At 38.6% G+C, this 25,782-nt stretch overlaps 2 protein-coding genes and 1 long non-coding RNA gene across 4 annotated transcripts; 2 read left to right on the forward strand and 1 right to left on the reverse strand.

The window, feature by feature from the left end:
* The first annotated feature begins 1,907 nt into the window (after positions 1–1,907).
* Positions 1,908–6,329, forward strand: fstl3 (follistatin-like 3 (secreted glycoprotein)). Its single transcript, XM_086162104.1, has 5 exons — positions 1,908–2,120; positions 2,489–2,674; positions 4,439–4,654; positions 4,738–4,965; positions 5,046–6,329. Exons 1-5 carry the CDS (start codon positions 2,051–2,053, stop codon positions 5,096–5,098), a joined length of 753 nt encoding a protein of 250 aa, XP_086018230.1. The 5' UTR covers positions 1,908–2,050; the 3' UTR covers positions 5,099–6,329.
* A 193-nt stretch (positions 6,330–6,522) lies between these two features.
* Positions 6,523–16,859, reverse strand: LOC147225756 (uncharacterized). The gene is made up of 4 exons (XR_015107307.1): positions 16,821–16,859; positions 15,004–15,062; positions 7,624–7,759; positions 6,523–6,727 (listed from the first exon to the last, which is right to left on the reverse strand). It is a non-coding gene; the product is annotated as an uncharacterized LOC147225756 (long non-coding RNA).
* On the forward strand, positions 16,244–25,445 carry LOC147225757 (E3 ubiquitin-protein ligase RNF126-like). 2 transcript variants are annotated; one of them, XM_086162371.1, is made up of 9 exons: positions 16,244–16,337; positions 17,649–17,707; positions 19,307–19,367; positions 20,229–20,464; positions 21,164–21,226; positions 21,313–21,382; positions 21,500–21,593; positions 23,072–23,187; positions 23,317–25,445. In XM_086162371.1, the coding sequence occupies exons 1-9, from the start codon at positions 16,263–16,265 to the stop codon at positions 23,509–23,511; spliced, it is 969 nt and encodes a 322-aa protein (XP_086018497.1). In that variant the 5' UTR covers positions 16,244–16,262; the 3' UTR covers positions 23,512–25,445. The 2 variants fall into 2 exon arrangements, with proteins under 2 accessions (XP_086018497.1, XP_086018498.1); XM_086162372.1 differs by having other exon boundaries at positions 16,286–16,337; positions 17,649–17,667.
* The last annotated feature ends 337 nt before the right edge of the window (positions 25,446–25,782 follow it).

The raw sequence follows: 25,782 nt of genomic DNA on the forward strand, positions 1-25,782 counted from the left end.
ATGTGTTTTAAACATGTATCCTGTCACTTTGAGCCCTGGAATAGAGATTGTAGAGAGTATTCAGAGGGGATGCGTATGAACCCGTTGTCATGACATTATTAAGAACAATTCCATATATACGGTTTTCAAATCCTTCCAGCAGATGGCAGTGTTGGGTTTGGCTGATCCTCAGTGTGTCCCTGTTAAATATTAGAGGTCCACACCTGCCATGTCAGAGATGTGTATTCTCTATTTCATATTACACACAGTCCACCATAAGTTTCTTAAATTTCACGCAACCCCACTGAGCCCTGCCACATGAAAGAGACCAATATTATTGACAGATGAGACACAGTAAACGGCACCCTAATACAGATCATACATTATAGGGGGCTCTCAAGTCTCCACCATGCTGTATTCATTTGTATGGCTCGGCAGCGATGATCCAAACCATATGAGGAGTGGAGTGGATCTGTAGAAAACCGCTGGAGCCCACCCACAGCTCACTGCTTCCCTTTGTCTTCCCTCCCCTCCGAGGTCAGGCAGCATTCCTTCTTTGCCCTGGGGATCTCCACTAATGAAGGCAAAATCATTCACGAGGACTGTTATACTACAGCACATGCTACCTTCATTACCCCAAAAATCAAATGAGAACTTTAGAAAATAAAAATATTTTATTTCAAAAAGATAAAGCTGTCAGACGGATGGGTGGACTCGTATTTTTTTGATATTAGTCCTTATAACTCAGTGTCAGGGGGTGAATGAGTGCAATAAGAGGTGGGTAGATGTGCAGTTCAAACAGTTACAGAAAAATATTGAGCTGTTTATTTGCAACTGTAGATACCTTGACTTTTGAGGAATGCACATACTTTTTTTCGCTCAAAAGACCCTACACTTGAATTTTTCGTAGCAATCTTTCTCTGAGGCCATGCTTGTCTGTGTGTAATCATAGAATAAAGTGAAAGTGAAGACATTAATATCCTGGATAAGCCAAAGCCTAGCCTTGTTTTAATTAAATTGATATGTTGCTCAAAGCAAACATCCTCCCTGATCTACTCTTGTGAAAGATTTGTCTCACTTCAGATAATATTGCAACCAGTTGTGGAGTGAAATATCAGCATTTACTGCCAAGCCCAGACTGTTAAGAGCAGCATCGATGAGGTATTATACTTCAGGCACTTGATCTTCAGTTTATTCGGTATAAGGCGGCTAGAGAACATTCTCAATAGCATAAATGTTAACCACAATGCTGCTGTGGCCCCTTGCTTGCTCATCATCTGCGCTAAATAGATGTGCACTATTTTTTATCACTGTTACATCATTCATAACTTCAGCAAACCATGTTTGCTTCAAACATTTAACTTGGTAGCATTTAGAAAAGAATTAATGTATTTAGATCATACACTTTTTTTCAAAGACTGTAAATAAATTAGTTAACTCAGAGAAAATAGTTACTGTCCAGAATCAACCACACAAATAAAAGATATCCGCTGAAAATTAAATATTCCTCCACTCAGGGTCAGATATGAAGCAAAAGTTCTTAAGCTAATAGCTACACTACAGCTGGGATAGCCTTTGCTATAACCTGAACCGTTCAATTATAAAGTTTAAATATTGAAATGAAAGAAGAGAACACACTCAGTGAGACTTGAAAATTAAAAAAAAAAGGCCATTGTCTTTACCTGGAACTTAGATTCAAAACTCAATTAGCCTTTAATTTTTCTGACATGGTGTGAAAATGTTTTGTGAGGTCATATAAGTGCCCAGCGTCTGGCGCTGGAGAGCATGGATCATTTCCCGACTCTGGAAATTGAGTCAGCGTCAAACTGTGTCCTGCCCTGGCTTATTACTGGCTGAGAGGATCGCCCATCCCAGCAGCATAATTCCATCTGGGCTAAATATTTATACAGAGGGGGAACGACATCACTTATCCACAACACATTCATTCACTTGAGAGAGAGAGCTATTCTTCCAGAGAAGTTAGAATACTGATCAGCAGCAGGGGGAACATTGTTTCTTGCTGGTATTTACTTAGCTTTCTGAAAAGGATTTGTACCATCTAGAGTACACAATGAGCTGTTTGATTTCTGTTTTTTGTGTGATTCTAACTCTCTGTCTGATTGGGAGGAATCCTGCCAATGGTGAGTGGAACTTTGTTGCAATTTGGAAAAGTGTGAACGCGGCTTGCCGTGCATTTATCGTGATTGGATGTAAGGGACCGCAGCTGGAAAGCTAAGATGATGATATACCTTTTTTCCTGATAAACTTCCATTTTCACTGAACTTAAAAGAGTGTCCATCATCAGTTTTGAAAGAAAACCTTTCTACACTAAATACAGACACAACACATAACAATTAATAATAATGTTGTTTTCATTATTAAAACACATATATTCTCCGCAAACTAAATTATTCAAAATGGTTAGTGATATTTAACATTCATCCAGAAAGAGACAACACGCACTAAAGTAACTAGTTTTAAGTTGTATTTGTTGGGCTGTTGTCTTCAGGTGGGATGTGCTGGCTACAACAGGGTCAAGACCAGCGCTGTGACATGGTGCTGATGAGAGGGGTGACCAAAGAGGAGTGCTGCACCGGGGGCCGCCTGGACACAGCTTGGTCCAATACTAGTCTGCCTATAAATGAGGTCAGCCTGATGGGACTCTTGGGAATTGTCTCCTGTAAACCCTGCAAAGGTAAACAAGCAAGATCTTCTAAAATGTAACTTTTATATTTTTGTCTCCTTTTGGTCCATCGATCTATGTTGAAATGATACCCCGCATGTAATGTTATCTAAAATACCCCGTTTCAAAACGTAGTTGTGAAAGTTGAGTTTTCCAAATGCTAGGTTTTCAGAAAATAAAATAATTTTGTTTGTCAGAAGGTAGCTATTTGCTCAGTGTTTATCTGCTAGATACAAACTCACCCCTTCAGTGTCTTATCATTTTGTCGAATCGAGATATTACACAATCAGTTTCCGACGCTGCCTTTTAACTAAATGCAGACGTGGATCGAGGAGAGGCGTTCCGGATAACTCTACTCAGCTGTTCTGAGATCTTTCCTCTTGGAAATTGCATGCAAGGTTCATCCAGGTTCACTTGCAGATTAATTTGTTTTTATAAGCAGCATATGCACTATGTGATCAAAAGCCAAACATATGAAACGATTTTCCCAAGTTTGAGGAAAAACCTAGCTACTGATGTTGTTGAAAACACACACAGCAACAGCTCCAGATTTTCAGCCCCTTGTCAAGAGGCTTACCGAAGGAAATGGAAGGGTTGCGTGTACATAAAGCCTGCTTTGGCAAAAGTCAACATGACATCCATCAGAATCAGTATGAAATATTTTAAAATGCCTTGTGATCTCTGTCAGAGAAATATAGATATTAACCCACAACATCGCTCTTAAGGATAAAAATGTGTCTGTCAATAAAAAGCGAATTACAAAGTCAAGGGAATTGTGGTAGACATGAGCATTCTTCATCCGTCTGGTTTTACTACATCAAAATTTTCATTTCGAGCTTCTTGAAAAGAAGGAATGTGTGCCTCTTTGAGCAAAATAAGAAAATAAATTCCTCCAGACTCTGGAATAAATTCCTGCCACATGCCCAGGAGTCTGGGATTCATAATGGGAAATTCTGTGGAAGGAAAATGTTAGTATCCTGAATGTTAATAAAAGTTTAATGATGAGAGAACATTTTGGAGAAGGATTTACCATCAACATCAAAAAGCTATGTATTATATCAAGATGATCCATTACTGGATAAAACAGAAAGGACAGAGAAAACACTTTAAATGCAGAAGGCGCAGTGAGAGGTGAAAAGTGAGAAGAAGCAAAAGCGGGGCACATCGCACTTAAAAAAACAGTTATGGAATCAAACAGAATATCGGAGAACTGATAGGGACAGCAAATAAGAATGAAGTATCTCATCGTGTACAGAATCCTTGAATCCAATCATCAGCCGATCTCCTCCAAAGGTCCTGGGAGGATCTTTTGAGCAATGTCTAATGTTGACTGCACTGTGTAGGATTACATCCTCCTGAGCGTTGACAATATAGGGTATCAGAGAGGCCAGGGGCTTCCTCATCTCTCTGGCCATAAACTTCCCTGAGAGCTATTTGAACTCTGTCTACCTCAAAGCCCCACCGTCCCTCTGCAGGAGCTTAGCCCGGTCTGTGTGCAGCCGTACACATAGATCTGTTATGAAAACACGCCAGCTTCACATTCCACCAGGCGAGACATCCCTGTGTGCAACATTTAATAAAGAGATGTGATCATTGTAAATATTATGCAAAGTTAAAACTTTGTTATTGTCTTGGGAAAACCCCAGATTTCAAATCTGTTTTGTTTGAAAATGTCTTTGCATCACCTCGTGTCTGTTGACTCGTTAATACAGTAACAGTAACCTGACAGTTTACAGTGCTCATGAACATTTAAAGACACCCGCTGCACTTTTGTAGATACTTGTGAGGGAGTCAAATGTGGTCCTGAAAAGGTTTGCAAGATGAAGACTGGAAGGCCTCAGTGCGTGTGCTCTCCAGACTGTTCCCACATTCCCCGGAAGCATGCTGTGTGCGGCAGCGATGGCAAGACATATAATGATGAGTGTACCATGTTGATGGTCCGCTGCATGGGACACCCTGACCTGGAGGTCATGTACCAGGGAGAATGCAAGAGTAAGCTAAATTCGCCAAATCCAAGCTACTTTCAAGGTGACATGTTCTGCAGTGGAATAAACAAATGTTGTTCTGTTTGACAGAGTCATGTTCCAATGTCGAGTGTCCAGGAACACACACTTGCGTGACCGACCAGACCAATAGCGCTCATTGCGTCATGTGCCGCACAGCACCTTGTCCAATACCCATGCCATCTGAGCAGTCCATTTGTGGCAATGACAACATCACCTACCCCAGCGCCTGCCACCTCCGCCGGGCCACATGCTTCCGTGGACGCTCCATAGGAGTTCGCCACTATGGTCACTGCAACAGTAAGTTCCTCTTTCCTCTGTTTTTTCCACTGACAATATAATCATAAATAATGCAAAAAATCTTCTGTTCTGCTATGCAGGCCCTCCAAGGAAATCTCATCATTTCGAAGGCAGCGAGGAAAACGCAGTTTAAGATGGATGACTCTGGCCTTTTGAATGGAACGATCCTGTTAACATACACCACGAGCTGTGCGTGATGACCTCTTTTTTTCACAATTACTCCCCACCCTCTTTGCAAACAGATGTGTTTGATACGAAAGACTGTTGGATGATACATGTCAGCGTAACGGTCACAAAAAAAGCTACCAAATCTTGTCAACAATTTGTACCAACCATGTGTTTTTTGTGGCAGAAGTACTGTTAGATGAACACGTGTGTTTCAAAAGAGAATTTACTCATGAGCTCTTTGGGAGATGTGTGCATATTGTAAATAGAATACCATTACTATTTATTGGAGAAGGTATCAATCTCTATTTATATTTTTATCCTAGTAACAAAACCATGTATCCTTGGGAAAGCTGATGCAAAAATGTATTTATTTTGTTTTGTTAACTGTGTATGTACAATGACAGTCACTGGCATTGGCATTTTATACCTTTTTATACTTTTTACAGTCTCCATTTCTCATAAACAAACACGGTTTTGTTGCAAACGTAAATGGGAAGCTACTCTAATTTGTTTTTGCAAAGCAGTTTTAAATCACCACTAACAAGAACACCAAAACTGCACTTTTACTGCATCTGGAAGTGAGGAGGACATTCAGCCTAAACAAACCTGAGTAGTATCTCTCTCTCTCTCTCTCCTATTCACAATGCATGCCCAAACTTTTTAGCTACTCGCTAATCACTCAAATAAACTGTTTGGTTGTGCTTGTTAAAGTTTCAAAAGAGAGTTGGTACCACCTCCTTTATTGAACATTGGATTTGTTTAATATATATTTTGAAGGACTTGCTAGTTTATTGCAATGTCATTTTGCTGCTTCAATTTGACTGAAATTTAATAAAAATTAGAAAATAAATACTGGGCAGACATATATCAATAGCATCATCTGATAGAAATTAGATCTGTTTAGGAATGTACCAAAGTCTAGGCCAATTGCCTTCAGAGAGTCAGTCTGTACATTGTTGACACTGGTAACCTTTTTACATTTAGGTACAAATAGACAATTTATGGTCAAGTGATCCATCAAGCTCAAAGCCAATGTCTGAGTTCTTAAAATAATCTTTGCTGTGTATTATTGAAGATTTCCACACAAATTTCTGTGATTATTATTCTCCTGTGTACCTACTGTGAAATGTCAATAAATGCATATTTTTCTATATTTGTACTGCCATTTCAAGCCACATAAAGGTTTTGTTTTTGTCTTTTCGTGTCTACTTGTTACTTCAAAGCTCTCACCATCCTAGTGCCTGCCCAGGGAGAGACCATTGTTTTTCATGGCTTGATTTCAAGCCACATTAAGATCATAGCTGAACCTATGCCTGATGTGAATTTTATAATATTTAGAATTTTCTAAGCAGTGTCACAGTGGTTCATTCATCGCCACTTCCTGCCAAATGAGATCATAGCTGACAGCTCTGTTCTCATGCTAGGGTTTAGATTGGTGGGTCTGGTCCTGGCAGCTAGACAGTCAATGCGTGCATGGGTAAAATCTTCTCTCCTATGCGTGCAGTGGCTTCTTGGTTTTCTCACAGATGGGTCTCTTGAGGTATCGTGAGGGAATCAAATCCAGCTTTTCTCTCTCTTCTCCTCGGGGATATACCTATACTCAAGATTAGATGGGAGGGGTGAAGATGGAGGGCAAAGGAGTTGAAAGAGTGAATATTTCAGTGCTGAGGCTTGGGCACTGACTCACTTTCCTGTGTAAAGTACCCCTCTTGTTTTTCTGTCTTCTCTCTTTCTTTTCGGAATCTCGCACTCTGACATGCAGCAGCATCTGGTTCAACTTTTGGGAGATGATTATAATTCTGTCCAAGTATCCTTTTATTGTACTGGGAATGAAATTAAATGTTTTGTTGGTTTGACCAGCATAAATAACAATAGCAATGAGGAGCTGTTGCTGGGCCCACACCTAAATATCACAAATATATTTTCTCTGAAAGACACAGATCAATTATGTTTGCTGATATCTTTCACATCACATAGCAAGCATTATCATTGGACTGGTTTGTACAAGAGATTAAAAGAAGTATCAGTAAATGTACTGTACTCACTTAATGGTTATTAAACACATAAACTTTGTAATTGACGACACACGATGATATAACTCAAACATTATCGAAGAGAAAACCCATGCTCTATTTACAGCCAATCAAGCAACAAGCATTGAGTGACTAGGTATATATTTAATCAATCAATAAATCAATCAATCACCTTTATTTGTAAAGGGCTTTAAAATGCCAGAAATTTCCACAATGTGGAAATTTCATTTAGGGTGTTAGGGTTTCCCAAAATGGAAAAGTGTAAAACCAGCTAATTCAATAAAATCATGCTGTGTCAAAGGCCAAGGAATAAAAAAAAACTTAAATTTACACTTTATTGTATTATAGTACAATATTATCATACAATATGTACCATACACATTGTCCTGGCGAAGAAGGAGCTTAGCCAAAGGGCAAAGCTCTCAATTCACCAGTCAACGTACGTTCCTACCCTCACCCATGGTCAGGAGCTGTGGGTCATCCAAGCAGCTGAAATGAGGTGCCTCTGCAGGGTGTCCAGGCTCACCCTTAGAGGAGGTTGAGGAAACCCTGCCACCCAGGAGGGGCTCAGAGTAGAGTCACTGTTCCTCCACCTGGAGAGGAGTCAGATGAGTGTGCTGGGTAGTTAGGGCATCTAGTTAGGATGCCTCCTGGAAGCCTCCCTGGTAACTGTTTCTAAGCCATACAGCATTGCTGGTCTCAACACTGTCTTGTGCACCTTTCCTTTCATTCTGGCTATTGCATAGTACCCCTGACACTTTTCTCCACTCATTCCAAGCTGCTTGGACCTGTTTCTTTACCTATGTTCCACACTTTCCATCGCTCTGGACTGTTGATCTGTAAATCTGTAAATACATTTCCCTCTCTCTATCCTTAATCACATCTGCATCCTTTCCATCTCTATCTCTCTGTTTTGCCAACCTGTATAAATCATTCCCTCCCTCCTTACTGTCCATTTGAGCATACAAGTCATCGTATGGGTTAGGGACCCTTTGTTTGGCCTTTGCTACCTCTATCTTTACCTTAAGCCATATCTCCCTGTACTCCTGTCTGTCCTCATCAGTCCCCTGAGCATCCCACTTCTTGTTTGCTAACAGCATTCTCTGTATATACTCCTACACTTCCTCATTCCACCACCAAGTCCCCTTATCTACTTTCCTTCCGGACAACACACCAAGTACTCTCCTACCTGTCTCCCTGATCACATTAGCTGTAGTTGTCAGTCATCGGGGAGATCGCCCTGACCACCCAGAGCCTTTCTCAACTCCTCTCTGAAAACCATACAACACTCCTCCCTGTTCAGCTTCCAACACTTTGCCATCTGCTCTGCCTCAGTCCTCTGGATCTTCCTTGTCCCCAGAGTCATGCTGAAAACCACCATCCTACGCTGTCTGGCTGCACTGACACCTACAACTACTTTGCAGTCACTGATCTCCTTCAGCTCCAATACTAAACAAGATGTCGTCTTCCTATCATATCCTCATCACCATTATTGCCTGCACCAACATGTCCATTGAAATCTGCACCAATTCCCACTCTCTCATCTCTGTGAATATTATACATCTCCTCATCTAACTCATTCCAGAACTTTTCCTCTTCCAACTCACATCCCAACTGTGGAGCATAGCAACTAACAACATTGAGCATCACAAGTTCAATTTCCAATTCAGACTCATAAGTCTATCTGACATTCTTTTCACCTCCAGAACATTCCTCACACACTCCTTTAAAATAACTCCTACTCCATTTCTCTTCCTGTCAGTACCATGATGGAACAACTTAAAGCCTGTTCCTAAGCTTTCTAGCTTTCCTACCTTTCCACCTGGTCTACTGGACACACAGTATATCCTTCTCTGCATCAACAAACTCTCTACCTTTTCCTGCATAGTCTCAATATTCAAAGTCACTGCTCTCAGTCCTAGACTCTTGCTCTTCCTCTTCTCTATCTGCTTCTGAACATGCCTTCCGCCTCTCCTTCAGCCCACAGTAGTCCATTTTCCACTGGTACCTGTAAGTTATTGGTCCAAATGGTGGTTACTCATTGCTAACCCAGTTGAGGCCCGGGTTAACAAAGAGTAACATCCAGTATGAGATTCATAGGTTTGATTCACATTCCGTATTTGGTTTTACACCAGATGCCCTACCTGATCGTCTGCATTTATCCGGGCTTGGGACCGACTCAGGGACATATTGGCCTGTGCCGACCCCAAGGCTGCATTCATCAAATATCTAAATTATAGACATTACATATTACGATATACGTATGCTCAACAAGCTATTTGTATATTTTTATAGAACACTGTATTTTTCTGAAAATAACTAAATATGAGCATGTTTAAAAAATTCCTCTGGCTTATGAATACGTTTAGTAAAGACTTTCGGACATATTTAAATTTCTCACTCTCTCTCTCTCTCTCTCTCCCCCTCTCCTTATTCCCCTCTTGCCCTCCAGTACAAATAACTTGCAGACACATACACACCTGCACGAACAAACATCTAAACACTGCTTCATGCAGTGACATACACACACACATTATGAACTTGAAAACCCTCAGCATAGCCATAAGTTAGGCCTGACATTAACCTAGCTTTGATTTAATCTTTTATCTTAACCAGGGCCTCAGAAGGTAACACATAATGGGTGAGTTATGGAGAAATGTATTGATAAATGCCTCTGGTCTCTGTGAGGTTTTTTTTTGTAGCATTCCACAAAAGGTAAAACATTTTGTCAACAGGCTGGGTTCCAGTGTAGTCTACTTAATCATTCTGAGTAGAGAGGATGTGTGTGGGATAAGAATTAATCTGTGCAAAATTCAAAAATGCCTCTGTAACACACAATAAACTCAGCAACCCAGGTCCCTGACACAAGAGGAAAAACCTGCTAGAATAGTGTTTGACACACTTTGTAGCACACATTATGAAATGTTTGTGGTCTACCACTAAATTTAGACAACTGAAAAATGTGTTTAGGCATCACTTTGATTGCGCCACTGGATAAACTATGTGAATATATGTTCAAGATGAATTTAACCCCCTGTTTTTTTGGCATTGTGACAGTGTATAATCATGACCGGCGACAATGTTTATTACCACATAACCCCCTGCTTTTTGGTTCCATCTCTGTCACACCACTAGTACTAACAGAACCACAGACAAAGCCTATGAGCCCCTTATTTAAGTAACACACTGCATGGAACCTCAGAAATCCTCTTCCCTTTGTAGTAGCCTGTGGGGCCTATATGTCCATTACAGCATGCCTGAGCATAGAATTACGGATGAATATCTTCCACACAAGCATACCTTACATTTGCATCTCAACCTCTGGTTGAGTTGTTTATACATCCACCAACACACTGTGACGCCCGTAGTAACATTTCAGAGAAGCGTAATCACTCTGTTGCAATACGTCAAGCAGCTTTTTCGATGACATCCACATGGTATCATTTCCGCAAAATTGCCATTTGACTTCCAGTAAGCTTACAGCCAAAAATCAGATCTGAAACAATATGTGATGAAACCAGTTGCTGCAAAGTACTTCAGAGACCACCCACTCACTGGATAGCGCCACTAAATTGTAAACATATCCATCCCACAGCTGAAACTAATAGATAACAGATTCATCACACTATCATAATGCATGTTCCAGTATTTTTGTTTCTTGGTTGCATGTTATCGCTCTTATATTTCTCACATACTTATCATTTATTCATCACATCTGATCATGATAATAAATCAAAGACCACATTCTACTTAAGTTGGACCTGTGTAAATGGTTTATGGATTTCTCAGAAATGGTACATTCAGTGACCTCTATCCTGGATTCCTGATTTACTTATCTTTTTGGTTCTTTCTATATTGGGTTGATAGGATGCAATTGAAAGTACTGAGCCACAACTGGTCACATTTGTTAGGTTTTTGTTGACAAATGTATGTCATGTCCTAACCTGAGAAAAATATGGTTGTATATGTTTGCTGTTAGCTCGAAGAGATGATATAAGCTCAGTGAGTTCATGTCATCACTTTGAGCCAACAGTGAAATGCTGGTCTTTGACAGGGACATGCTCAGGATAGAATCAAGAGCAACACAAGTAACGAATTTGTACAAATTGTAATAGTCCCCAATTATTCTTGGTTAATTGTTTCACTTCCTTGCTTCCATTACCTCTGGGACAGATTCTAGCTGAATGTGCCTGCGCCCACGTGTGTGCATGTGTTACTGAGTGATGGCGTGAGTGCGGTCATAGGTATGTGTGTGTGTGTGTGTGTGTGTGTGTGTGTGTGTGTGTGTGTGTGTGTGTGTGTGTGTGTGTGTGTGTGTGTGTGTGTATGTGTGTGAGAGTGTGTGTGTGTGTGTGTGTGTGCCATCTCATCCATATGTACTAAAACATGCATACTATTGGGATACATCTTAAATTGTGTGAAGTTGGCTAAGTATTTATATAAAAATTGTTATCAACTGAAATAAACTGGAGCAGTGAACATATTTCTAAATATAGATCTAGATAACTAAAGGGTTTATATAGTATAGTGTAAAATGTGACTTGGACATGAAGGGAGTGAGATAACTCCCTCCTTTTCTTGGCTCTGGCAAGGTCATTGAATTAACCCTGGTTTGAGTTACTGTTGCATTATTAAGCTGCATACCTTGAAAAAAGTAGAGTGTAATAATGCGGCTACATTTTGTTCCAAACTTGACACAAATTGAGTGCAATTGTGTAATTTGAGGTTTGGAAAATTACAACACCATGACCATAATTTCCCATCAGCTTTTCAGGTGCTCTTGCAAAGAAAGCGGCCAAATAGCCTGCATTTTCTATTAGTCTCAGCACAAATACTTTGTTGCTTATTATGGGACTTTGGGATGTTTATCATGGTTGCGGATTTACTTTGCAGCCATGTGTGACAACATGCCAGGCAGAATATCTATATAGAGACGTTGTAGATATTTTCCTTGGTTCAAATTTTGTCCAGTCTTTATCAACGGGTCATTTTATTTGTTTTGCTGTTGTGGAAAAGCTTCCATCAACCCCTGCAAAAGGTCTGAGCAGGAGTAGCATGGGAATCTAGCAGGATAAAGAGCGGAACAGTCATAGAACCAGCTTCTACACACAATTATAACATTAATGTATATAATTATACATCTGTCAATGTGTTCAACTTTACTGCATTCCTCAACCTTAACTTAATTTTGTGCTCTAGAAACATTATATTATAAACTGGTGTTTGATCAACTATATTAATATTTCTATATTGTATTTCTATACTCATTCATGCATAAAATCTAATGTATATGAAGACAGAAAATCAGATTCTTATTGGTTACCGGTAAATACAAGTCTGTATCAAAGTTGTCAAAAGCTACGGGACAAAATAAAACAGTTGCAGAGCAGAATATAAGACTAACATTTGGAAGACAATTGGTCTTTGGAAGAGAAAATAAATTCTGTTTTAATTTAACATCAGCACATCATGCTAACTATGTAGATGTTCAGCATTTCTCAGAGATGCATCCTTTCCATCTCACACATCATTCTTAAATTCTCACCTTGCTTTTCTTACCAGAGTACACAGACTTCTATATTTGCCACAACCTTTGCCAATGTTATGATTGTTGATTATTGATCACGATTATCTCCATTATACATACTATATACATTTAACAAAAATAAACATTTAACATATATCCACATTTAAAAAAAATCTCCAGTTAACCTATTAGTGATACACATTGTTATCCAGAATCAGAATGTCATTTATGCATTTACATCTTTTTTTAGTTGTATCTATTAGAGGGGAAATTGTGTGCAACTAAAACACAAGTTTTTCCTAATTAGGCTTTTACTGTGGATAACAAATATGTCCATGTATGCAGTAAAGCATAGTGTATGCACGCAAAATCCTTTAACACTCTGGAAAGCAACGCACAGGGGAATAGCCACTTACTCTTATCAACAAACACACTCTTTTTTAACACAGATGCACCACAACACATTTTAATTTATGAACAAACTTGATTTAGTATTGATGACTTAGTTAAAATTAACTGAAAATGATCAATGTCAACCCAAAGCAAAGGACAATGGATGAAGTGAAACAATAGTCTGACTCATTGTTTTAGGTTGAAACAACAGTATATAATATTGAAGATTACAGTAGACTGAAAAGCTGAAAATATCTGGGCATTTTTATTAAATTGAACCATACAAGGGGTCAAAGAAATTAAAAGAAGACAAACTCTACTGAAGTATCACCAAAACATACAGAGCGTGACCACTAAACCCCCTGTACAACAAAGACCCTGAGCTACTAATTGTGCACATATGTTCCTCTGGCAGCATCTATATTTTGTTAGCTGTTTGGTGATGTAATCCCAAACACTTATGTACCAATGTAGTTCCATGGGATTTGTTCTGGAACACAGCGCCTGATCACAAGATACAGAAGATACATATTTGCTGAGATTCCTGTGTGTATTGTGTTTATTTTTAAGGATATATTTTCCCTTCTCTTAAATGGATACTTTTAACCCTGTAACTGTTGATCCATTGATTTTACAGTGTTTTTCTGTGTGACACACGGCCTCAGACAGACTGTGTCTGGAAGGAGAGAGTCTTCGATGGGTGGGACTGAAAACAACTGACGCATGACTAAGAGGCCCAGGAAGTTCCAGCAGGCGGCTGTTATTGCTGAGCGTGTGTGTCTCTGAGTGTATTCATGTGAGGTGTTTATGTATGTATGTGAGTGTGATTCGGGGGCCCACGGGAACTGTGTGGGGCAATCCCGGCTGGAGTGCCTGGAAAAACACTATGGAGTGACAAAAGCGGCAGTGTCCCTTCCAGCATATCCGACTGCAGCCTTGGCTGCATACAGTTATTGTCTCTTTCAGTGCAATAGAAATTAAGCTATAAAAAGTAGGTCAAGAAAGCAACAACTATTTTTTGTGAATATTTGGGGGATTTCCGATGTATGTGTGGCCATACATGCATGTGACAATGACAAATAATCTAAATGTGGCCCACAAAAATAATACATTGCATGTTTTTCAACCACATTGCGGGAAGAAATTGACAGAATGGCCACAAATGTTAAGGAGTTTACTTGTGGATTAATGCATTTTTGCCCATTAAATTCCAAATCTCATTGTAACCCAAGATATAGAAGGTCAGAGTTTTGTTAGAGTTGTTTTCGGCCTCCCAAATGACCTGTCTCTGACCCACAGTAACTCCCTCCCCAGATCGGATTGCTACAATGAGCATTGGACTGGGATGGCAGTGACGCACTGGGCACAAAGAGACAATATCTTACCTCAGCCAGCAGACATAGCAATCCTCAGTGCAATCAGAGCCTCTCTAATCTCAGCCCATGGGACAGCCAAGTCTTTCCTGCTCCCACAAGGCCAGATCAGACACAATACCAGACTAAAGGACATTAGCTAACTAGGTTACATTGGGAGCTTTGTTGTACAGAAATGTAGAGCTTCACTTTCACTGATCCTATCTATAATATGTGCTCCGGGTTGGGAAATTACCATATTATTCAAAAGTTTCACAGCATAGCTTATTTCTATTAGAAATTGTCCATGACAGATTTTTTTTTTATTTTGTAGAAACAGTATGCCAGTAAAACCACAAGGAATATATGAAAAAAATAGCAGTTTGTTTTTAAATTAAGCTGCTTCTGCTATTCAATTCCCATGACATACATATAAAAACAATGTTGATGGTTGTATCCAGTGGTGCACAAGCAGCATATAACTGTACATACATATAAAAATCAGGCCAGAGAGCTTGAGAAATGTGATTGGCTGATGGGCGGTCGAAAGAGAACTCCTACTCACTTTCAGCATGTGGAGCCAAGCTAGAGAGATACTCTGGATTTATGATTGTAGGCGTCAATCTTCAGTTATGATAATCACATCAGGGATAGTTATGAAAAAAAACAAAAAAGAAAAAAAATAAACAAGGGAATTTCTATATTTAACAGCCAAAATAAAGATCAGGCCTGGTTACTTGAAGAAATTAATAATATTTCACTTTAGTTCTGATGTAATTGATTCCTGCATTCGCTGTTGATATGTCATAGCCACAAGATAGCCAAAGAACTGGTTCATAAAAAGTAAGATGTCTCCCCCATATGCAACTTGACTTGTTTTTGAGTTATAGGTTCTGAGTTATAGGTTCATATCTCAGGTGTGACAGTAGACCCAGATAACTTCTGTCAAATTATGAAGGAAAAAATATAAATTCATTTTCAACAGTGTTCCATTCAAAAACAGATGTTAGACATCAAACTGATTTCAAACACTGGACTTAACGGGTAGTAGAGAGGGATCCAATGGAAAAGTAACGTGTGTCACAATAAAACTAATGTGATGCCAGATTGCAAAAACACATCTCTGATTTTAGTGTCATCTCAGAGCCAAACTTGCAGGAGTAAGACATGAGTGCAATGGAGACACATTGTGGTGACACATGATATAAATGTGTTAGGAAGTATTGCATCAAGGATTTCAGTTCTTCCATTCACCTGTTTTTTTTTACATCTGGCATTTGAAGAAATATAAATGTGACTATAACCTAGTTTATTTAGAATCTTATAAGATGAAAAACGCTCCATTAATGTCAGTGGATAACATGACTAAACGATTGTATCTCCAGTTTCTAAATACCTTGTGGTTATTCTTTAACACTCTGGATTCACTCAAGCACCACCATGTGGCTATAACTTAAAAGACACATAGTACTTGGTGACTGGAATATGCAATCTTGCATGGAAATCTCATAAAATCTAGTATTTTTCCTAAAATAATCCTTCTTTTGATTCTGCTTAAATCATTAAAAAAAACTATGAATCGTTATAACGTTAGACTACTTGACCGTCTGACTGATGTGTCGGTCAAAAATAATGTTAAACTAATTAATTAACCGTTTACAATCCAAAGTTAGGACTCAATCTATCCATGCGCGATATTCTAGTTTCATCGATTAAGAAATAATCGTTTCAGTCACACGTCCGTCGTTTTTTTTTCCCGTGATGTCAAAATTGTCCTGCACGGTGCTCCGTAGTCCGTCCTCCGTTCTGCCTAAGTGGCTAAAGATGGCTGAAGCACCTCCATGGCCCAGCCGGTTCTTCTGTCACAGATGCTCCGCAGAGATTAATCCTCGGCTTCCCGTAAGTGTCGTTGACACAACGTTAAGGTGTGGATGGATGAATAAATGTGATGCATAGTATTATTCTGTTTACAGTAATAGGTATCGCTTTAGCTCTGAGGCCAGGTGATAGCATGCTAGCAGTGTTAGCCAGCTACTATGAGGTGCCGTTTATCCTTTTAAATGTTTGTCAGCGCTCGCTGTCTTGTTATCTAAGTTCTGGATCTATGAGTTTACATGTGCAACGCTTAGTCATCACACGCAGTAAACAATTCCATTTCACGTATAGTTTGCTGTTTTCCTCTCCTTAGAACTGTGATTGCTAACCTCTAGCTAATTATCCAGAGTTAACACCAAGTATCCGACTGAACATCGGTCTAATTTAGCATGTTTGGAAATGAGATAGTGATTAAGTTTGCCCTTTTCAAGACTTTTCGAACGATCTATAACCCAAATTATGTAATGAAGCTACCCAGTTGTTTAGTGATAGTATCATTGGTCTTACCGTGTTTTGTCATTACTAAGATCCTCTAGTGGCTTACCAGTTACCGCCGGCTAGAATGATCTGTCATGCAGCTCGAAGTCACACCACGGTGTTAATGTATTAATGATCAGCCACAGTCCGTCGCTGCAGTGGAAATCACTCCTTTTAATTAAGTATAAATAATATGTTTTATTAGTCAGGAGATCAATATTATCAGTCTTTTCAATTAAAATAATAACATTTTTAATTAAATCAGATGTTTACATCAATGAATTGGTTAGATAGAAACATATAATAATAACAATAATAATAATAATAATCAAAAGTCATAGTATTACATTTTGAGATAGGTTTGGGACAGATTTTTCCAAATATTGAATGTCTTCTCGTAGCTCAGGCTTTTTGGAGTTGTAGTTTTACCCCAAAGTAAAAAATCTGCCTGTTAATTGAGCAATGCTTTGCTCAGAGTCATATTTACTTTCATGAGCAGAGTTCTCATTTCACTCTTGTCAAGTAGGGAATGCGCTGCTATACTATTATGTCTATAATGACTGTGTTTAGTAAACAGGAGAAGATATTAGTGATGTGGATTCTCAACATATTGGAACTCATTGTACCCAAGTAATGGGACCAGATGATGTCCAAAACCTTTTATAAAGCCTAAACATACAAAATGAACTGTCATATTTCTTTTTCTTTTCTAGTAGTAATAGCACAGTTATGTTACACATAGTTAAAAAAATGTACTTCATAGTCTGTGCACTAACTTTTTATTTATTTGATAAAAATGTTGAATGTGTACTTTTAATTTCAGTTTGCAGTTACAATTCTCTTTCTTGTTTTCAACAGGATTATACATGTCCAAGATGTGAGTCTGGGTTTATTGAGGAACTTCTGGAGGAGAGAGGGTCTGTGTATAAATTTTAAGATATAGTACAATGTACCACATTTCCTGATTCTCAGTTAGGTTACTCATCAGCATGCAGTAGGGAACAATAGGTCAGGATTAGAGATAAACTGTTATAGATTTAGTGTCACGGCCCCACCTTTTAAGAGAGATGTAACAAAGTAACTTTTTTAAAGAAAAACTGAGCCTCACCAATATGATTCACTTTTCAATTGTGATTTGCAATTGGGACTGTCAGATAATTTTGTTTTCCACCATAGCTATCAAAGTGTAGATTGAGCCAGAATGCTTTTTTTTTTCACCACATAGTTTTATCAACTCATTCAGGTCCTGTTTCATTTCCCTGCAATCAAAGATGGGCCATATATAGATTTTATCCACTTATTCAAAATTCTGACCAGTCAAGTAATGCTACCTCTAAAAGCTTTCCTACAGGCATCAGTAAAACCTTAAAATAGAGACAGATGAAAAATGGTGAACTGTATTCAATAAAAGGAAAAACCAGTGGATTAAGTTTTTGCTATGCTAGACTGGAGCAACCGGCTGTAAGGGTCTGAAAAATATCTCCCATTTATTGCAACAAAAGAAAGAACTATTCCTTTGAGAGTGGCTCTACCTAATGAGAGAAAATTACTGTGCTGAGACCTTAATGAAACAATAACTATGCCAGAACTCAAGCAAAATCCAAGAAACATTTGCCGCATCTTTCTCTTGGGCTCTCATATTGAGCAGCAGGCCCTCCTTGAAAAGGCTTTATAAATGTTGCATCATTTCATGTTGCCAGAATGTGGCTGGCCATCATATTCAGGGTGAAAAAGTTGTTTCCATCCTTTATCGTATCAGACCCTGATGCCTAGTCTGTTATTTTTATATTTGTATCATTGTAACCAAGTGCTCTGGGTTTGTTTCACCATGTGAATTTACAAATTCAACAAATAGCTGTGAAAACCAAGCACAAATTTGGTTGCCTCTTTATCAGCATACAGGGAAAGCTCAACAGTGCGGTTATTCCTCTATTCTTGTATAGCAATAAAGCCACCTGAACAGTTTGTGATATGATTTTTATCTTAAAAAGTTTTGTTTAAAGTACTCTGACTGTTTTGTCTGAGTTTATTAACTGATTTAGTATCAAAGCAGAACTTAGTGGAGCGATGTCTTTCTGTAGCTCTTATGATATATAAATATCTATATATATGATATATGAAGCTCCTATGATTTATAAATGATACATCAAGTTTGTCTGCTGTCTCCTTTTATGAGTGCATCTACACTGCATTGGTTCCTGCCCACTGATTGTGGGCAGGTCAAGGTTACAATGGCCATCGTAACCTACATCTGCCCCCAACCCTGGCAGTTAAATTCAGAAACTCCCCACAGGCCATTTGAACTGAAGAAGCCTCTGGGATGAGGGGTGAAACATCAAGTGAAGAAAATCAAGTCCAGTTGCCACAACTAGAAGATTTTAACAGGAATGGATCTGTTGTAAATGTTAATCAAGAAAAACAAATAACACTAATGACAGAATTAATAAAACAGTAAGTATATTATTGGGTTAAAATCCTATGTAACATCTTTGTCTTTTTTTTTTCCTCCTGTTTAGTGCGGACAATGGCTCCAGTTCAACCATCTCCAGTGGGCCACAGAACCAACATCAATATGAGGTTTTCAACCAATTCTCTACTTTGATGTCACATTAAGTATCATTGACAACAACTTCTGAAACAAATTTTGTGAAATTGGATATTAAACTAAAACTCTCTTTGTCGCCATATATATATAAATGTATTGGTGCGTGTGGAGGGAGGGTGAGGGTGAGGGTGACGGTGGGAGAGAGGGAGAGAGGGAGAGAGGGAGAGAGGGAGAGGGAGAGAGGGAGAGGGAGAGGGAGAGGGAGGGAGGGAGGGAGGGAGGGAGGGAGGGAGGGAGGGAGGGAGGGAGGGAGGGAGGAGAGAGAGAGAGAGAGAGAGAGAGAGAGAGAGAGAGAGAGAGAGAGAGAGAGAGAGAGAGAGAGAGAGAGAGAGAGAGAGAGAGAGAGAGAGAGAGAGAGAGAGAGAGAGAGAGAGAGAGAGAGAGAGAGAGAGAGAGAGAGAGAGAGAGAGAGAGAGAGAGAGAGAGAGAGAGAGAGAGAGAGCGAGCGCGCTAACGAACTGGAAATGTTAGACATTTAGTAGTCCCCCACTGGTAAAAAAAAAAGATAAATACAGTTGTTACTGACAAGATGGAAGCCTCCATAGCTTTAGTACTGTCTCATGTCACAATCAATTTACCAGCACAATAAAGACTTATTATGTCAAAATTACTCTGTAACCATTATCTCACTGGATCTATAACCTAGTTTATGTGCCCAGTGATGTCTATATACCCACTTTCCAATGATGTTACTGTCAACAAAACCCTTGACGTTAAAAGCTGAGTGTTTTATTGACTATAAATAGTCGGGGTCAAGGCGTACTTCTAAATGCTTGTTAGCTCTACAGCACCAAGAATACTTAATGTTTGTTGTTTTTCTTCCTGCCTCCTAGAATGCAGACCAACACTTGTTTACATTCCCTTCGGGCTATGGTCAGTTTGCCCTCGGTGTCTTTGATGACAGCTTTGACTTTGGGGCCGGACTTGGAACTGAAGACAACCGGGATACTGAAAACCGGCGTGAAAGGGAAAATGCATCACGGCAACGATACAGTGCCAGGCAACCCAGAAGTCGTCATGGCTCAAGGCGGCAGGCAGGGAGGCATGAGGGAGTTCCTACTTTAGAGGGGTATGGAATACAGTCCGTGGCCTTCATGACTGATGTGTCATTTGGTACATGTCTAATTCTGCACTTACTTATTACCAGCTAGCCTTGGTATTTCATCATTATGTTCCTCATCATTCTTAGGGGTGGGAATCCCTTGGGACAGAAAGTTTAATTGAGACACATATGTTGCTAAAGGGATATTATTCAATTATAAAGCAGTTAAAATAAAGCTGTTTGAAGCAATCAAAAGTGAGAACTATGTTACTTTAAAAAAAGTGCTTACTCTCTTCTTCTTCTCTTCTACTTTATTTTTCTAAAAAAATCTAATTTCACAATCATTTAATGATGAGGATTTAGTTATCACAATGCTCCCTTGCTTGAATTGTGAAGCCTGCAGAGCAGAATTTGACATTAATATATTACCACAGTCTATAAGCATGGAAATCATTGTTACAATTTCCTGTCATTTATTGTTAAACTGTTGTAAAAAGTCATAAACTTAATCACAGTACGAGGTGCCCATCATCGCCAACATATTCACTTATTTGCCTTGATCTCCGTAGGTATAACATTTCTTTTTGAAGCAAACTAATGCATGTCTGTTATTATTTTTTAAGTTATTATGAAGGTTATGCAATCCACATACCCTTCGTTCTGTTTATTGTGTTTGAATTGCATTGCAACGGAATATCTTTATATTGTGTATTTTTCAATCTGTAGAATAATCCAGCAGCTAGTGAATGGGATTATTGCACCTGCTGCAATTCCAAATATGTCACCCTGGTGAGTCTCTATAACAGAACCATGAGAATTCTCAACTACTTTTGCATGATAAATTTAATGCCATTTGCCTTTCGTGTGTTTTTAAGGGGTGTTCTTCACTCAAATCCTATGGATTATGCATGGGGTGCTAACGGACTAGATGCTATCATAACACAGGTAATTTATTTTTTTTAGTTTCCAAAAATGACTTAGATTTGCATGTTGAAAGATAATAGATATGTAAGAAAATATTTACATAACATTTAAAATATACTTTTTTTCTTTGCTTTATAGCTATTAAACCAGTTTGAGAATACGGGTCCCCCTCCTGCTGATAGAGATAAAATAAAAAGTCTTCCTACAGTACAAATTACAGAGGAGCATGTTGGTAAGTGAAAATATAGTTATCTACATTGATGGTTTTTGTTTCCTTTCACAACTCTAAATAATGCCTAATATCAATAGAGAAGTCTAAATGTCTTATCGTTTTACTGTACAATCAAATTTACTGACAGTATTTTCATGAAAAGCAGCATGTTGTCAGATTGGGATTGAACTTTGTCCCATCTGTGGACAGTTAACGGTGCTGATGCTATTCAGTACCTAATCATTGCATTTAATATTCAGGGAAGAGCTAGTTGAAGAATAACCCGTCAATATTTGGTATGATCAGTGTGAAAAGTATTTCTTTATGTGTTAAAGGTTAATATACCAATTTTTTATTTCTTGAAATAATTGATATTTTCACACCAACATTGTACTTAGGGTCATTGTTTTAAGTGGGATACTCAATGTTAAGAACATGCCACTGTTATTTAAAGGGTCGCTTTAAATCATATTTATTCCTAATGTTGACATCTTGTAAAATTTGAGTCTAGACCGACTTGCTGTAAAAAACAAAAGGGAAATAGAGACATGGCTGCCAGGGTGCATGTTATTCACCCATTGACCCAGGCTTGGAGTTGGATGAATGTAAAATGATAAACTAATGTAATGCCCTCTCTGTGCATATTATTTCCTTACTTCTTACAAACTGACTCTTTGAATTTAGATGTTGTAGGATTGGAAGTTTTGGTGATTTCCCCATTGCAGCACACCTAAGTGTATCGCTTTCATTGCTGCCTGTGAATGACATGGCAGACAGAATATGTTTGAACCTGTATCTCAGTCAATAATGGAAAGTCAAAAGTCATCTGCCAACTATTTTCAAATTAAGAGAGGGTATTTGAGAATACATTGTTTCCTTCTGAAATGTTGTTCAGTGGAGATAACGAAGTCAAATTGGCAATCAAGTTAAGCGCAAGTAACTCAAAGTTATACTTAAGGTGATATATTATATCACACCTCTGCCTACAAATAACATGGCCTCGTGTTTCTCACTGTGGCCCGCTAGGCATTTTGGAATGTCAGTTCACACACTTAATGGTCAGAAGCTGGCTGAGACCAGCTAAGCAGGAAGATGAGTTTTTCCTGTTTAGGATACAATTCATTTAAATCATCTCAGATACCAAAATGGAAAGACTAAGATTGATAACCATGCCAACCTAAAGTAATCCTACAGCATACCTTAATGCAGCATTCAAACTTAAGACACTAAATGAGGTCTGGAAAAACTAACTCATAATGTGATTGGGAAACTAATTGGAAGTATAACTCCTGCAGCAGCATCACTCCTATGTAATTACATTTGCATTCTACAAATAGCACATAAAAACAGTATCTAAAAAAACTTCGTGATTATTGGTTAATTTTTTAAATTTTTATAAAGCAATTTAGCCCCTGTCCCCTCTTTCAATCACAAAGTGCTCCTTCTTGAGTTTGTTACCCTCTAATGCTATATAAACTGCACATGTTCTGTCTTTTCAGCTTCATGTCTGGAATGTCCAGTGTGTAAAGAAGATTACAGTGTTGGAGAAACTGTGAGGCAGCTTCCGTGCAATCACATGTTCCACAATGACTGCATAGTACCCTGGCTTGAACAGGTACATCAGAATATAGAAAAAAATGTTTAGAAAAAAAGGGCTGTTAGTTTAAACCAATGCACCTTCTTGTTGAGGCATCAGTGCTGAGCAGATATGCCCTCATGCATTTCTACTGTTTTCTTTCCCCAGCATGACACGTGTCCAGTGTGCAGGAAAAGTTTAAGTGGACAGAATACAGCAACCAACCCTCCAGAATTATCAGGGATGAACTTTACCTCCTCCTCCTCCTCCTCTTCCTCCTCTTCCTCCTCCTCTTCTTCATCTTCATCTACTCCCCATTCCTCAAGTTCAACCAGCAATGAGAACTCCACCGATAACTCATAGAATACTACTTATCCATCTCACCCTGGGGGCTGCCTGTAGCTCCTTGGTTGCTGCACTTCAGAGCAGTGACCTTCAGTCAGTCCCTGCCACAGGTCAGAGACCTGAGCGCATCTCGCATGGCACACTCAAGGCCGATTTAGTCGTAAGTCGTACGTGATGGCCATGTATTTCTGCTGGTCCTGATGCTCCCACCTTCGTCAGGAATCTGAACAAAGGAAGGATGGAGGCCTGGAGTGCAGTTTCTGTCAGGGATACTGTGGGAAAGCATGGAAACTTCAGAAGGCTTGGATTTGCCTAAATAACCTCATATAGAATGAGAAGACAAAGCAATCCAAAGGTTGAAAGCTTGGAATTTAAAGGATCTGCTTTGCCAATGAGAAAAACTAAGAAACATGTACAGTTATGTTTTATAAGTAGTATACATATCTAAAAAAAATGTCCAACTGTGCATTGTAGTGCGCCACATTTAGTTGTGCACTTAATTTTTCCCATTGTTGTTTTATTTCTGAAAAGAAATGCAATTATTTAATAGTCAAGATCCACAAGTTTTAATGACTATTTAGGTAATTTCTTTATGACATACACACAGATTTTATATTTTCTGCAAGCCCAAAATGTGGATCAGCCTTTCACATTATATACTTTGAAACATTTCAGTGAATTTATGAATTTTACCCTAATGGTAAATTAAATATTTTCTAAGATTGCCAAGTTGAAAAACTGTTGATTTGCAGTATGATTATGTGAAGCAAAAAATGAAAATAAAGATGTTTGGGTGTCATCACTCAAATTATATGAAAATTGTTCTCATTGTGTGCATTCATACTAACCCTATTAAGTGTCTAACACTAGTAAAAAGAAACAGACATAATATTCTGCCAGCTTGTTTGTTTTTACATAATTCAGCTGAAGTTAGTTTTCCTTTGCTGTTAGAATTAAGGGGTGATTGCTGTTAAACTACACGGAAGTACAATGTTTATGACCTGTCCCAAAAAGTATTTGTCCATGCAGTGCATATGTTGAGATTGATCAAAGCAAGTATTGTGTATAGAAAATGTTTCTGCTAAACATGTTTAGGGAATGAACTAGAATGTACTGGTCTGCGCCCCAGACATCTGGAAGGCTCTTGGAACAACCAAGCATCATGGAGAACAATAACCTCATTCGAAAACACCAGGAAGCGATTTCAGTGCAGAATTCATGTTAGAGATTGTTTTGTCCTCCCAAGAAAGGGCTTATCTAAAGGCATGCAAATAGTAAATAGGTCCTAGGTGAAATCCTTCATTGCTGCCAAAACTCTACCATTTAGGTAATTAATCCAGCTTCCTTTTATTGTTGGGTCTTTGTTAATGCATTTCCTCTATATTGTATTGATATTCAAAGGTCTATAATCTCAAGGGATTATTGTTATGGCCATAACATCAGTTTGAGGTCAAAGACATGAACACACTTCCCTTGTGCCTTTGGTTTCTCGGACAATGTAGAATTGCAGGGTTGTGTGTGTATTTTTAACCTTAGTCATTTCTACAGTACATTGATACTTCATAATATACCACCTTTGGAATGTGCAAAGTTAGCTGATGATAGTTCTTACATTCTCTCAGTTTTATATTATAAATGTCTTTTGTGTATCCATTGCAGCATGACGTATTACTTCTTCCTGGCCCATTGTGATCCAGGACATTACAAACAGCTGGTTGCAGGATTTAATGTGGATTGTTTTTTTATAATAAGCGAATTATTGCTACTAAAGAACAGGCTTTCTGACATAGATGTGATTTGTAAACCAGTCTTGAAGTCACCATGATACTGAAATCAAACAATGTGGTGTTTTCTCTCAATAGTTTTTGGCTATGACTTTGTATGTTCGCCAACCCGGTGGAGTGTGGTCATTCCCTTGTCATAAAATACATGAAAACCAATAAATTGTCTTAAATCATGTGAAATTAACTTTGATCGTGATTATACCTCGTGCCTTGGCATTGTCATTTAACAATGTTTTCCGATTCTTAGCGGGGACTATATTCAGTGCATATTAGTCGCTTTGGTTTGAAACAAAATAACGTAAAAGGCGTGTGGTGAAATAATATTCTCATTACGCAGCTGAATCCCATCATCAATCAAGTATTTAATTCGCGTCTATTCTGATATGGTTGTTGTACGGCGAAATAACGCAGCACAGGTGACGTATCTAATCATAATATCAAATTTGTAAGGAAGAATAAAAATAATAATAATCCGAAAGCGGTTTAAGCAGCAATTTTTGACATG

This window comes from Fistularia commersonii, chromosome 16 (assembly GCF_037954325.1).
Source record: "Fistularia commersonii isolate RoL2024-O1a breed Wild chromosome 16, RoL_Fcom_v1.0, whole genome shotgun sequence".
Lineage (NCBI taxonomy): Eukaryota > Metazoa > Chordata > Actinopteri > Syngnathiformes > Fistulariidae > Fistularia > Fistularia commersonii.